Source organism: Anguilla rostrata, chromosome 3 (assembly GCF_018555375.3).
Source record: "Anguilla rostrata isolate EN2019 chromosome 3, ASM1855537v3, whole genome shotgun sequence".
In the NCBI taxonomy this organism is placed as follows: Eukaryota; Metazoa; Chordata; class Actinopteri; order Anguilliformes; family Anguillidae; genus Anguilla; species Anguilla rostrata.
This window is the reverse complement of record NC_057935.1, coordinates 54095855-54110273: the sequence shown is the minus strand read 5'-3', so window position 1 is coordinate 54110273 and position 14419 is coordinate 54095855. Positions and strand designations below refer to the sequence as shown.

General features: G+C 40.5%; 1 protein-coding gene across 1 annotated transcript; it reads right to left on the bottom strand.

The window, feature by feature from the left end:
* Positions 1 to 4023: 4023 nt before the first annotated feature.
* irg1l (immunoresponsive gene 1, like) lies at positions 4024 to 13251 on the bottom strand. Its single transcript, XM_064328298.1, has 6 exons — positions 12710 to 13251; positions 11775 to 11829; positions 7403 to 7590; positions 7185 to 7277; positions 6353 to 6558; positions 4024 to 5636 (listed from the first exon to the last, which is right to left on the bottom strand). Exons 1-6 carry the CDS (start codon positions 12725 to 12727, stop codon positions 4709 to 4711), a joined length of 1488 nt encoding a protein of 495 aa, XP_064184368.1. The 5' UTR covers positions 12728 to 13251; the 3' UTR covers positions 4024 to 4708.
* Between the last annotated feature and the right edge of the window lie 1168 nt (positions 13252 to 14419).

The window sequence follows — 14419 nt, the reverse complement described above, 5'->3', positions numbered from 1 at the left end:
AATGTGTGAAGGCCAAAAGAAACTGCCCAAGATCCAAAGAACCCCCATTCATTTCTAAAACATGGTGATGGGGGTTTTGTGTTTCAGGGACGTATTGCTGCCACTGGTACTAGCTCTCTTGACTTCATTGAGGATGTAACTGCTGACAGTGAATTCTGAAGTTTACAGAAGCATCTTATCTGCTGAAGTTCAACCAAATTCCTCCAAACTCATTGGATGGTGCTTTACCTTACAGCAAGACAATAATCCCAAACATACTGTTAAAGCAACAATGATCAGTCACCCGATCTGAATTCAATTGTACATGCGTTCTGTATGCTGAAGATAACATGTAAGGCAACTAGCCCGCAAAACGAGCATGAGCTGAAGATGGCCGCTGTAAGGGGCTGGCAGAGCAGCTCAGCACCTGGTGATGCCTAATGATCACAGACTTCAAGCAGTCATTGCATGCAAAGGATATGCAATAAAGTTATAAACATTACTACTTTCATTTATGTAACATTAATATGTCCCAAACATTATGGTGCCCATGAGTGCATTCAAATGTAAGTGCTGTAATTTCTACGTGATGAAAGCAAAATTTAATAAAAACGAATAAAAGCTGAGAAACTGCATTTTAACCACATGTGAATTGTCTGATCTTGTGGACTACGAAGCCAAATCTAGAAAACAGTCTTTCTGTCCCGAACATTATGGAACGGACTATTTACCACTACGGAAACATGAGAGGGGAGAAGAAAGCCAAAAGTATACACGTGCATACAAAGAATGCAACGAATTTGTACATTGTAATTGCACCAGCTCTTTATAATATACAAATTTTAACACATTTGAAATCATTTCTGCTGGTTTTTTGTATCTCAACCACATCTTGCTTACATTGGTGCTTTTACATTGTCGGCTCTGATACTTAGATATCCAAAGAGACTAAAAAACAAGGTCAATGAAAAAGGAGCCAGTCAGCTGAATCATTTTGACGGACAGCAGTTTTAGGTTTGGCAGCGGCCTGGTATATTGGAACATTTCTTAAGTACATTAGGATTGCCTATCAGAGGACTTGGACCCCTGAGGAATTCTTAAAATGAATGTATGACTCTTGTATAATTTTCATATGATAAAATTTGATGCCAGGGACAAGGATGCTGGTCTTTGATTCAACACAGAAATCTGGATCAAATATCATTTCAAATGAACCGTATTCGCTATGGTTCATTTGGCTTTATTTTTTAATTAAGCACGTTTGCCACAGCTGCTCATGCTTACAGCATCTAATATGCTACCTGTCTTAAATATGCACTTGCCCTACAAAACAGTAGATGTACTGTAGCTCTGCTCTGGTATATGGAGAGGCCCTCACAAGGTGACTGTTGTTTTTCTACCTGTTGTTTTCTGCTTGTGTGACAGAAAAAGGAGTGTAGCACAGTGGGTAAGGAACTGGGCTTGTAACCGAAAGGTCACAGTTTCGATTCCCGGGTAGGACACTGCCATTGTACCCTTGAGCAAGGTACTTAACCGAAATTGCTTCAGTATATATCCAGCTGTATAAATGGATACAATGTAAAATGCTATGTAAAAGTTGTGTAAGTCGCTCTGGATAAGAGCGTCTGCTAAATGCCTGTAATGTAATGAAAACCCAAATCTAGCTCTTGCTTTATTCCTGATTGTGCCTCAGGGATATCCCCTCCATCCACACGTGCATAACATCCACCACATAGAATATCTATTACATTTGCAGCAAAGTAGTGACAATGCAACATACAGTTGGAAAATCTCCCAATCTCTCCTGTTGAAAAATGGAGTAATATCAACAGAAACTGATTAATCATACTGTCTAGTGGTACTATATGCTACTTTCCAAGTACTGTCAAAACCATGCAGAATTTCTGATTGTCAGTGTGTTGAGTCATGGGGCGCTGTTTTCTGGCCAGTGCATGATGCGTTGTGAGCTGTCGTACTGGCGAAATGGTTTTAGATGGATTTTGACTTGCCTTGACTTGCACCACGCATTTTGCTCGGTGGCCTCCTCGCCACTGGTCCTTACAGTGTACACAGGAACTGGAGAGGGTAGGAGGGTCCAGGCGGTAAAGCTTTAGAAGTAATGGAAAACAGCCTCTGTTGCACATGTTGAGGATGAAAGAGCTTGCGGTTCATTGAATTTATCGTAGGAAACCAAGGTGATTTAAAAAAGAAAACTTAATCAGTCATTTTTTTTATGATCATAAATTTCAATATGTGTAGCAGTTTGTGAAACAATGGTTGTTTTGGTCCAGGAGTCTGGGGGAAAATATTTATTAAAATGTATATTTTTTTAAATTGCAAATTACATATTTTTTACAATCTGCTTTTCATATGACGTTTCAGAATACCATTGGGGGAGTTCTTTTGCCTTCAAAAGTCTGATATTCCCCATTCATTTTAATTGGTGTTTTAATGTTTTTCACTCAGCATGCACAGTACTGGCTTGCTTCCGAGACTTCACGAGCTTAATCAGTTAGCTGAAGATATGCTTGCCTGTCTAATTAAATATGCATGTCAATGCTCTGGTCCCGAAAATACTATCATTCACTAGCCACACCCAGTGAACCCACACATTGACCCTGCCCATGAGCTATTGATTCTGGAAAATAGAGCCCATGGTGTTTGTTTAATCTGACATGTGACCTGCTCATAATTCTTTTCTTGCACATTTTTAATCCTACATTCAAAAACTGTAAAGAAAAATTAATAATATTCTTGTAAAGGTTTTGGCTATCCTGAGGAAATGGTTGAACTTATTTATGCATTTCCTGTCATTCATTCCATTAGCCATACAGAAGTAGCCTACTGCAGTCAGAAATTTATAGAATCTTGAAATGATATATAATCAACTTGGTCAAAAGTGAAAAAGAAAACGCACACCTTGTTTTAGCGAGGTGCAGACCAGAAGGACATGTAAGTAAAACTTAAACAGAAAGAAGGGTCTCACACTCCGTTTACTCCAATGCAGATTTTTATCGCCAACGTTTCGGCAGCAAGCTGTCTTCGTCAGGACTTTAGCACAGCAGTTCTCACATACATATACAGTACCAGTCAAAAGTTTGGACACACCTGCTTACACTAGTTTTTTCATGATTAAAAATGCTTTAAACTGTATAAACTTGTCTATAAACACTTAATATTTCATTATATGATATCTGTACTTATATAAGCAGATAATCATAAGTGAATTGCATTCAAAAGTTTAATTTTTAAATGAAAATGGAAATCTTGTGAGCTCATTGGGGGGGGGGGGGGGGATGCATTGTTTTGTTATTTAAATATCTTGGTACGTACTGGTGTTCATGATGACGTCTATCTTAACAGGTGCTCCAGGACCTGTATATTTTTTCATATTTAAAAAATAAATAAATAAAGGCCACCTGCCATATTTCAAAATGCATGGGATTTATTCCTACATCAGTTTCACCCTTCTACCCTCCATTGGAAATATATGGTACTGCATGTGGTGAAAATGATTTTTAAGAATTAAAAATATTTTATAGACAAAGATAATATTTATATAAATAATGTTGAATTCATACGGGTCACTACTGCAAGATGTTGGGGATGTTTTTGAGAGCTGATAATTTTATTTTATTTAACCCTCCTGTTATGTTGCGGGTCAAATTGACCCTTTTTAAAGTTTGAAAATCTAGGAAAAATACTTATAATTATTTTTTCAGTATGAAACTTCTTCTACTGGCCTTAATTAGTGTAATCAACATTTTAAATGAAAATGGTTCATTTCATGTATTTGCAAACCCCCCCTGTATGGGGATTGACCCGAGAATATTTTTGCTGTACCTAAAAAATGAACAGAACAGGAGGGTTAAAAAAAATTTTTTTTTTAGAAAGAGCACAGCACTTTTTAGCCAAAAGGTATTCTGGCCTTTAGCTGTTAGAAAGGAACAACCCCCCTAAGCAGCAGTTATTTTATGACTCCATACTGCAATGACTGCATTTGCAAAAGAATACTAGAGAAAACAGTCAGAACTTGCAGTTGACATATTTATTTATAGGCAAATAATTGCAAGAAAAACAGCTTATTTAAAATATTTTATTTAATTATGTGAAAGACCAGTTATTTGTACTCATTACATATGAGTATGCATGTGGATAGTGTTAACAAATATTAATTTAGCATATATTTACAGAACATACAGTTGCATTGCTACAGATGAACACAAACCCTTTCTGAAAGTACAGTAAATGATTTTTCAAGATTATATCACTGATCATTACAAAATATGGGATTTATTGTTAACTTTACAGACAGTATTTCAAGGTCATAAATCTTTTAGTGGCATTCATAAGAATATAGAACAGTCACTGATTCACAGGGAATGGGATCATCACTTCAGCATGGTTCATCTTATTTTCAATTAAACAATTTTGATTGAAACCAGTTTTTACAGAATTGATTCTCAGATTTAAGATCATTGCAATTTAATGTGCATCAGTGGAACTTGGAGCTGGCGTTTTGCAATACATTTAGTATTACTTTTTACTCTGTTCTGGTGCTTTAAGTTCCACTTTTTATAGTCTGTGCACATACTCAGTGTGTAGAAACCCCAGTCTTACGAAAGTAACGCTGTTATTTAGACAGGGAGAGGGTGGCTGTGGGTAGAGAGGGAAACTGCGAGAACTCTACATTGCTACATTGATGTCTCTCCCCGCTGGACAGCACCACTCACTGCAGGTGCTCCAGGAGTGGGCTGCAGTTTCTCAGCTGCTCCAGCCTCTCCACCGTCTCCATCAGGCCCTCCACCTTCTCTTGGGGCAACACGGCACCAGCATTGGCACAGAACTTCCTGCGGAGGCTTTCGTCGGTGAGCGGGTTGCGCCAGTGTCCGTAGAAAGTGTCGCAGCGGCCAGTGAGGACGTCCCCGCCGACCAGCTTCACCTGCACCTCTCCGTACATGCGGTCAAAGTTGCCGGGGTTGTCGTGGGGGTGCTCCACCCGCACGCGGGAGAGCAGGGCACGCAGCTCGGGCCTCTGGAACGCAGCGGGCAAGAAGGACTGTACCGTCACCTCCCCGTCCAGCAGGGCGGAGCAGGCATTGAACTGGAAGGAGTGGCGGGCCTGGTGCTCTGACTCGGGGAAGGGTCTGTTGATGTACTTGGAGGGCGGCACCCTCAGCAGGACCTCTCTGATGAGGCCTGGGGAGAAAGCTCCGCCCTCGGCACTGACCAGCAGCTTGTGCACTGAGGTAGCGGCATCCACCACCCAGTGCATGCCCAGGTGTGCAGGGAAGCGCTTGAAGCCTATATCCTGCTCTTCCAGCAGGAAGCGGGGCTCCGCCTCCTCGGGAGAAGGCATCGGCCGTGGGGCGTAGTCCTCGTAGAAGGCGCTGAAGCCAGCCACGCCCGGCACGGCGTCCAGCACCAGGTGACTGGCTTCCAGGCCGCGGGACGCCAGCAGCGCCGCTTCCAGGCCGAACCGGGCTGCGTTCCCGATGTGCAGCGGCTTCGCCTGGGTGGCGGCGTTGGCCATCGGGGCACCTGCCAGGGAGGCGGCAATGGCAAGGGCGTGGCTGCACTGAGCGCGCTCCAGGGACAGGAGACGGGCGCAGGCAGCAGCGCTGCCCATAGTTCCCACCACACTGGGGGGGTGAAACCTGAGAGAGGAAAGAGAGAGGGAGGGGGGTTGGACCAATGGGAACTGCATGTTCTCCTCACCAGCTGTGTTACTACAGTATGTGTATTGACTGGTAATAGCCCAGCAATGTTTGTCCCAGGTCTGGTATGTGCTTGCCTATTTGTGTCTGATTTTGGGGCTCCCAGAATTTCAGAGGCAACTGAGGAAATAACACATTATTGCTCACTGTACTTCATTCTCACTACACCAACATAAACAGGGCAGGCCGGAGAAATAATTTCCCTCTGTAAACGTCTGTGTGAAGGAGCCTTCAGTTAAACATTCCTGCTGTCTCTGCCAGCAAGAGGGAGCAAGAAGCTGGAGAATAACCTGTTTGGTTGGCAGTGTTTGCAGACCTGCCCTCATCCTTAGAGCTTGTTAATTCAGGATGTATATTTTGGATTTTATTTGTATTATGGTTCTTGCTTAGCATAGTTATTTTTTATGAGAGCACCTGCTAGGTTAATACAATGTAGTATTGTGAACAAAGTGTCATTCACACTGTAAAAACAAGAGATGTAGCCATAAATTAGCACAGCAGAGTGTGGAGGGTCTCATCCTGTGGACGCTGTTTCCTGTTTTTTTGAGGGACAACCTTTCTCAACCTCACAGGAAGAGATCACTACTTAGTGTGCGTGAGGCAGGAGACACAATAGGTTGCATATGAGATTTGGGACAGAGTTAGGAGAACCTTACCTCTTAGGGATGTTTTGTGCCTCATTGGAGAACCTCATCAGTCGGCCCTGGATCTCAATGCCCACGTTGAAGGCTAAGAGGAAGTCCAACCCACTTGGCTTAATGTTGCTGGGCAACATGTCAGAAATGGCCAGGAGGGCAGGAAGCACTGCCCCAGAAGGGTGTGTAGCTGGGTGCCAGGTGTCATCAAAGTCCATTGAGTGAGTCTGTTGGGCAAAAGGGCAGAGTTTTAAAGGATATTCAAATATTCCTCTGTTGTAATAATACATTACAAAATGATGTCAGCAGAGCAAGATACCAAGTAGTATTTTTTCCACTCAGTTTTAATGCAAGAAACAGTGTGCCAGGTCATGTAATGCACTGTGGGTCTTGGGGAAGAGCCTTCATGTTACTGCTCATACATAAGAGCTCCTGGCATTGTAGAAATGGTACCTGACACACATATGTGTGAGCCAGGCTAGCAAATAGCCTTGTCTGGCTCCTTATAACAATAATGCCAGGGCCAGAGATCAAGACAAGACCAGGGCTCTCTTAGGAAACTGAGAGCTGGCCCAAATTACAGCATTGGGGATGGGTGCCCTAGAGAAAGGAAAATGAATAAAAATTCAGTCACAGTGTTGTGTAGCAGTTGTCAGGTTCTCAGGGAGGATATTCCCAAAGCCTCTCACTCAAAGTCACACCTCACTATTTGACTCCTATTTTGTTTTTCATTGGTCTACAACTATACCTAGTGGCACTAACATTTAAACACCGGGCTGCTCAGGGAAGTGATGAGGGGACAATGGCATGGCTGTGGCCGTATGAGTCATTGGACGTGTTCAGTGTCACTTACCGCCACTCCGTTGACAAACGCGGCCAGCGTTGGGGACAGCTTGACGCCGCTGTGGCCATAGATGGAGCTGATGTCATCAGGGGCGTACATGTGCTGGAGGGATAGAGGCCAGGTTACAGACTGAATACATTGTACAAATGGACTAATTAATGCTATCCTCAGTCAATCTGCCCCCTAGTGTTTGAATTGTGCATCTGTAGCTGGCAAAGTGCTCTCACCTGGCAGTACTGCAGTGCCAGCTGGCACACCTGGGTGGTGCTACCCAGGAGACCCACGCCAATGCTGTCCAGCACCATCCTTTTACTCCGCCGCAGCACCGTCTGGGAGAGCTGGTCTGGCCGCACGCCATGGATGAATGCGCCAAAACTGCCGGTCACCGTGTCATCTGGGGCTGGACGTTCCGCCACTGACAAAACATTTGTTGTTCAGGCATGTTATAGGACACACTGGAGGACATTGCATTTAAAATAATAAAATGTCCTTTTTATATTAAAATCTATGTTATTGTACATATGTATACATTAAATCTTGTTTTGAAGTTTGAATGAATAGGCCATTTTAGGTGTCAATAACATCAATAACTAGGTAATTAGTATTTTGTAATTAGCAGGCTATCCGTATGAAATAGTCTATAATCTCTATGAATTTCACAATTGGGCAGAAGTATATTGAAAGGTGTGAAAACTGCAGCCTTTGGTTTCATCCCAATTTATTTTTAAAATTCATTATTTTAGAGTTATTTTCTTTATAACTGTAAAACGATGTAGACAAAACCAAAATGTACATAAAAAGGGAAGAGACCAGCCTTCTCTGGGCCTCACCTAGAACAAATTCTCACTTGCCCAACAGGCTCAAGCTCCACCTGACCCCTATCTCTGCACATCAGCATGAATTATCACATTTCATTTTAATTATCATTATCTGTAATTAGTAGGCTTCCGTTAATAGCATTGTTTAACATCCTGGTGGAAAATCCAGCTACCAGACTAAGATGGAATCTGGCTGGAATCAGCTTCTGCTCCTGCTGGATACTATTTGGAATTTAGTGATGGTCTGTTGTCTGTACCAAGCTGGCCCATTATAGTCTTGCCAGCATGGCTGCACTGTCGCCCATCTTGTTGCTAGCTTGGCCACCTCCAATCTAGCTTCAAACCAGCTGGACCAGCTTCAGATCAGGCTGGATCTAAGCTGGAATTTACACCAGGGCACATTGTCATCAAAAGGCCTTTATGTAAATGCTTTTTTACATTACATTACAGGCATTTAGCTGACACTTTTATCCAGAGCGACTTACACAACTTTTTACATAGCTTTGTCTAACAGACAACAGGCTATTGTTTAATTCAAATGGTTAGATGGGATTGGCTACATTTATTTTATTTCTATTTCCTTTTAAATCAAAGAGAGAAAAAAAGGAAAAAGAAGGCTCCACATACCAAAAGATGCCTTGTAGCAACCAATAATGTAATAACTACCGTTAATGTAATAACTGCCAATAACGTAATAATTTTTCCGTTCTTAATGTAATAAAAGCCGATAATGTAATAACTTACCAATAATGTAATAAAATTTCTGAACCAATAACGTAATAACTTTTTGCACATAATGTAATAAGTTATTAGATTATTGACTGGTTATTACATTATTAGCTGGGTTAATAAAAATCATTAAAAATGTAATAATAGGAGCCGATAATGTAATAATATACTTGTATCACTATGTATAAGTTTTATTTATTATCAAATGTCAGACTTCCATAACACTTTGGCCTACCCTTACTGTTGCTTCTTTCAAATAGCTGCTCAAAAACCAGGCCAATCCTGACCCCTGAATCTTAGTCCTAACTCTGAGAAAACACACACACACACACACCTACTCTCTCTCTCTCTCTCTAGGAATTAATTGTTTGTGTAACTTGATGGTTAGACTTATCTCCAGCCCTGCCTTATGCTCCTTTGCCATTTGAGTACCAAATTAAGTGAGAGCACGCATGTTTGCAAACACAGACAATTACTCTTATGTTGTATAATATGAAATCTATACCTCTTTGAAGATGCTGTGTTCTCAAATAAAAAAGACCACCACTACTTTCCATAAAAAATATCATCTTTAATCAAGTGTATTTAAATAACTTCTTCAACCAAACTGGCACTATTATCCCTTGTGCTCAACTTTCAACCTCTTAATGCAAAATTCTAAACTGTAAAATATAGTATATAACATGACCTACAAAGATAACTTTGGTAACACATCTTTCAGTTTTATCATAATAATAAAAGATGGTTTACCACCTTTTTTTAAAGAACTAAACATTCTCTTGATACACATTACATTTACATTATCTATACCATTGGTCCCAGCATCATGTTTTGTCTCAGAAAACAATATGTTTCATTTTATCAACAGAACTACTTTGTTAAATATTTTTTGCCCAAACTAATATAAAAGTAGTACTGATAATTCTTTTAAAAACATGTATTTTGCACACCAAATTAGGAAGTATCGATAAGAGTATCGATAAGTATTGGTATTGATAAGCAGTATCAATAGTGGTATTGATATTGATAAAATCCGAACCATGCCCATCCCTAGTTGTAGAAACTAACTAACTCACGAACAGGTGCAGTTTTCTTATGACATGGCTTGCCATTGTGTCCCTTTCTCTCTTGTTTTAAGCACTTCTTTCATGGTGACTCGACTTGACTTGCTTGAGTCTAAACACAGTGACACGGGACTTGCTTGAGACTTGAAGGTTAAGACTTGAGACTTGCTTGTGACTTGCACAAATGTGACTTACTCCCACCTCTGCCTCACTGTCAGGTGAAAAGAAGCAGTTGTGGACTCTACATGTATCAGAGGCATGTGGTAGTCTATATCCTCCCCAGATCAACAGAAGATAGCGCATCGACCAGGACCGTGATACACACAGAGAATTGGTATAACGACTAAAATTGGAGAAAATGGCAAAAATAAAAAAGAATGAACTATAGATATCATTTGTTTCGGTTTTAGACTCTTTGTTGAGCTTGTCATGACTGTATTCAAATAGCCAGGGATGTCAATAGGGCAAGGATTCTGATTTGGTAATACATTTTCATGTAACCTTTCAGGAGTCAGGTTTGGTATATATATACATAGAGAGAGAGAGAGTGCTGAATAGCTATAATAGTGTGGTTGAAACAGTTTGCTTGAAAAAGTTATTTAAATACATTTAATTAAAGATGACATTTTTCATGAAAAGAAACGGTGGTCTTTGTATTTGTGGACAAAGCATCTTCAAAGAGGTATAAATTTCATATTATATGACATGAGTAATTGTCTGTGTTTGCAAACATATGTGCTCGCACTTCATTTGGTACTCAAATGGTTAAGGAGTAGAAGGCAGGGCTAGAGATAAGTCTAACCAAGCACCACAAACAAATAAATAGTCATAATTCCTAAAGAGAGAGTAGGTGTGTGTGTGCGTGTGCGCACGTGCGTGTGGTCAGGTTTTTGAGCAGCTATTTGAAAGAGGAAGCAAGGGTAAGTGTCATAGAAGTGTGACACTTTATAGCCAATAAATAAATTTAAAAAAGCGATATAAGTATATTATTACATTATCGGCTCCTGTTATTACATTTTTTATGATTTATTTAAAAACCCAGCTAATAATGTAATAACCAGCCAATAATGTAATAACTTATTACATTATATGCAAAAAGTTATTACGTTGTTGGTTCAGAAAATGTATTACATTATTGGTCAGTTATTACATTATCGGCTTTTATTACATTAAGAACGGAAAAATTATTACGTTATTGGCAGTTATTACATTAACGGCAGTTATTACATTATTGGCTGCTACATGCCTCAAACACGCTTAAAGAGAAAAGTTTTTAATAGAAGACTATGACAAACGTTTTAGTGTTTGCTTTTTACAGTTCCTTCACACTGACAAAAGCCAACGCTGAAACATTGTCATAGTCTTCTATTAAAAACGTAGTGCTTTAAGCATGTTTGGGGCATCTTTCGGTGCGCAGAGCCTTCTTTTTTCTTTTATTCATTACTTTATCTGGCATTTACCCAGCCAATTTAAGTGTGAGCGCAGTAACTTGCATTTTTCCTTTTTCATTAAATTTTTAGAAGTGGCCCTAAACACAAAATGATTTCCTGCAGCCCTTCTATCACTGTCTAAAATATTACCTTTGGACTCCTGCCTTTTTCTGGGGTGAAGTTTTTGAACATACTCCACTAACCACAGCTGGATATTTACAGACGGAACTCTGGTTAAGTAACTCACTCGAGTACAGCCCAAGAGAGGATGTCCTCGATAAAAAGTACACTTTAAAAGCCTCTGCTACACAGCTGCCCGGCAGTTTTCACCTCTGAGAAAATACTGAGCATGCTTTAAAAAAAAAAAGTATTTGCACTGGGCTTAGACGACATTAAGGAAAGCCACAATTTCCTGTCTGTGGAGAACATGGAAAAGTTAGGTCTGGTATGTCCTGTCACTCTTCTGATGAAAGTGTCAATAAAGAACAATAAGAAAGGACTGATATAGCAGGAGAGGGAAGAGAGCTGAGCCGTCTTCAGCCCAGGAACTAACCCCACCTTCTAGAGCAGATTTATGCAGCCTTCGGATGACAGAAGAATATCTGGAAGACCTCTGAAACAGAAAACATAGGTAACACAGGTAAGTCTCCAAACATTTTCACACTCTGTATTGAACAAGTTGCTTTCATTTGACACTCTTTACCTCTACACCCAAAGTAAAAGTCTTATCTTTATCAACAATGTGTATTTTACCACAGAAAAGTATGAAAGAGTAGAAGGTTTTATATAGTGGTCTTTCCAAGAATGATTACTGAAGGAATTTGGAACACATTTATAGCCCTGCCCTGCCTGCCCTGCCAATTAGTCTGTCCTGGAATCCAGAAAGTGTCAGCATATCAGCCAGAGAGACCAATGGACCAACGAGAGGGAGTGTAGTATAATGGGTACGGAGCTAGTCTTGTCACCGGTTCAATTCCCAGGTAGAACCGTGCCATTATACCCTTGAGCAAGGTACTTAACCTGCATTGCTTCAGTATATATCTTACTGTATGAATAGATCCAATGTAAATTCTATGTAAAAAAAAAAGGTTGTATAAGTCACTTTGGATGAGGGAGTCTGCTAACTGCCTCTAATGTAATGGAACTACAACTGCAGTAGCACAATTTGACATATGGTCAGCAAAAATTTTAATCTGCCCATTCCTGCCTGTAACCCCTGTCTTTCACATTTGGATGTGAGACAATCATTCTTTGTGAGCAACTGTGAACAACTGAGAAATTGTTCACAGTTGCTCACAATCCAATAAAATGAGTCACAGGCTAAGGGAACAAACTTGAAACATACGCTGGCCCCAGAACCCTTGTTGCATAAACTCACACAGTAAATACAACTTAATGACATTGAATCAGTGCCTTGAACTTACACTTTAAATGCACCTTAATGACATCAAGTCAGTGCCTCAAATGCCCTATGATAGAGCACTGGTACTCACCTTCAGTGTAGACCACATAATGTCACTCTGGTCAGCGTGCGATGTACTGAAGGTGCGCAAACCTCACTGTCTATCTGTGCACTCTGTCTGTTCTGGCTTTCCTTGCCTTGTTTCTGATGTCTTCTCCTCTTGTTCTTTCTCTCTCCCTCTTTCTGAGAGTTTGTCAGATGTCAAGGCTTGAGGAACGTGCTGCTGTGCTGATGAGGGGAAGGATTCCCCTTTTATATAGTCCCTGACTTCCCTGCATCACTAATGCACCTCAGCAGAAAGAAGGGCAGGAATTCCCAAAACACTCCTTTTTTAATATTCTGGTCGGGGACTTATCATCTGGAGCAGGAAGTAAATGGTATTGAATGTTGGTAAATGATTCAGATGGGTGGGTGTAGGGGTGGCAGTCAAGGGTGATGGAAGCTGGGGGTGGTCACCATATTTCTGCACTCTTCCTGCTTCACTGGTAGGGCATTTGGCCTATAAATAGTGATGGGGCAACACCCCTAGTTCATTTCACACTTTGGACAGAGCATCTCTACCAGGTAAACACATTTCCAATACTGACTTCGTACTGCACTATATATAATTGAGTAACTTTGCAATAATTGTATATGATAATATACATGGCCAGTAATTTAAAAATGTAATGTACGATAATGTAAATAAACCTACCTGGGCATTCCATTGAAATTGTTAAAGAAATGGTCCTCTGGTAATGGTGAACTGTAACATAATAATACAGTATATTAAAATGCAATAAATCAGTGTGTAAGATTTATTTTCAGAAAGTAAATTGTGCTGCACATTAATTGCCGGTACTTGCACACAGACCACAGAGTTTAGTGTACAGAAAATGGCACGTACCATTGCGAGAGATTGCTCCTGGACATGCCTGGGTCTGTCAGTCAGCCAGTTAGTTAATTTGAGGTGGGAGTAGACCAAACTGTTGCTGCTCGGGACTGCCGTCTGTATTTTCATTTAAATTCCTGACCGGGTGTCTTTTTCTGTGTCCATGATCTACTACAGTGGCAAACTGAAAGAAACACGTAGGCAGGTGTGTCCTCTGTAATACAATCCTGTGGGATGGCTCTTCCTCTCTCCCCTCTGAGGTTTGATTTTCAGTACTCAGATGCAGCAACCTTCTGTCTGGCTGCTCAGTAGCGCCACCTGTGTCTGGATATTATTATGGCACACTTTACCCGAGAGCAGGCTCTTCACTCCTCTTAGTCTCTGAGGTATTTGCTTAGTCTCTCAACTGTGTAATGTTATTTCAGACACTCTCAGCCTGTATTTGCCTGTTTTACCATTCACAAACAGCCATTCAGGAAATTTCTGTCTGACTAGAAAAAAAAAATAATAATAATAAATGTCCAAAAAATTATGGTTAAAGTGAAAGGGGAAAAAAGTGTAGACACCTATGCATAAAAACGGCATAAATGTAATAACATATTTATGATCCAAGACATTTGGATAATTTATTATACATTACATATGAGATACAGTGGTGGAAGAATAAGATGTCAGCGGGTGGATCCACATATTATTTTGAGAGAGGGAATGCTGATTATCTATCCCTTTGTTTATTCGGATTGGCCCATACCTGTTTCTCTCTCTCAGCTCCCGAAACATCAAAGGTGAATTCCCAATGGCAAATAAGACACTGAGGTCCTCATAGATTATCAAACGATTAAGTATCCTGATCACTGGAGCCATTTGGAG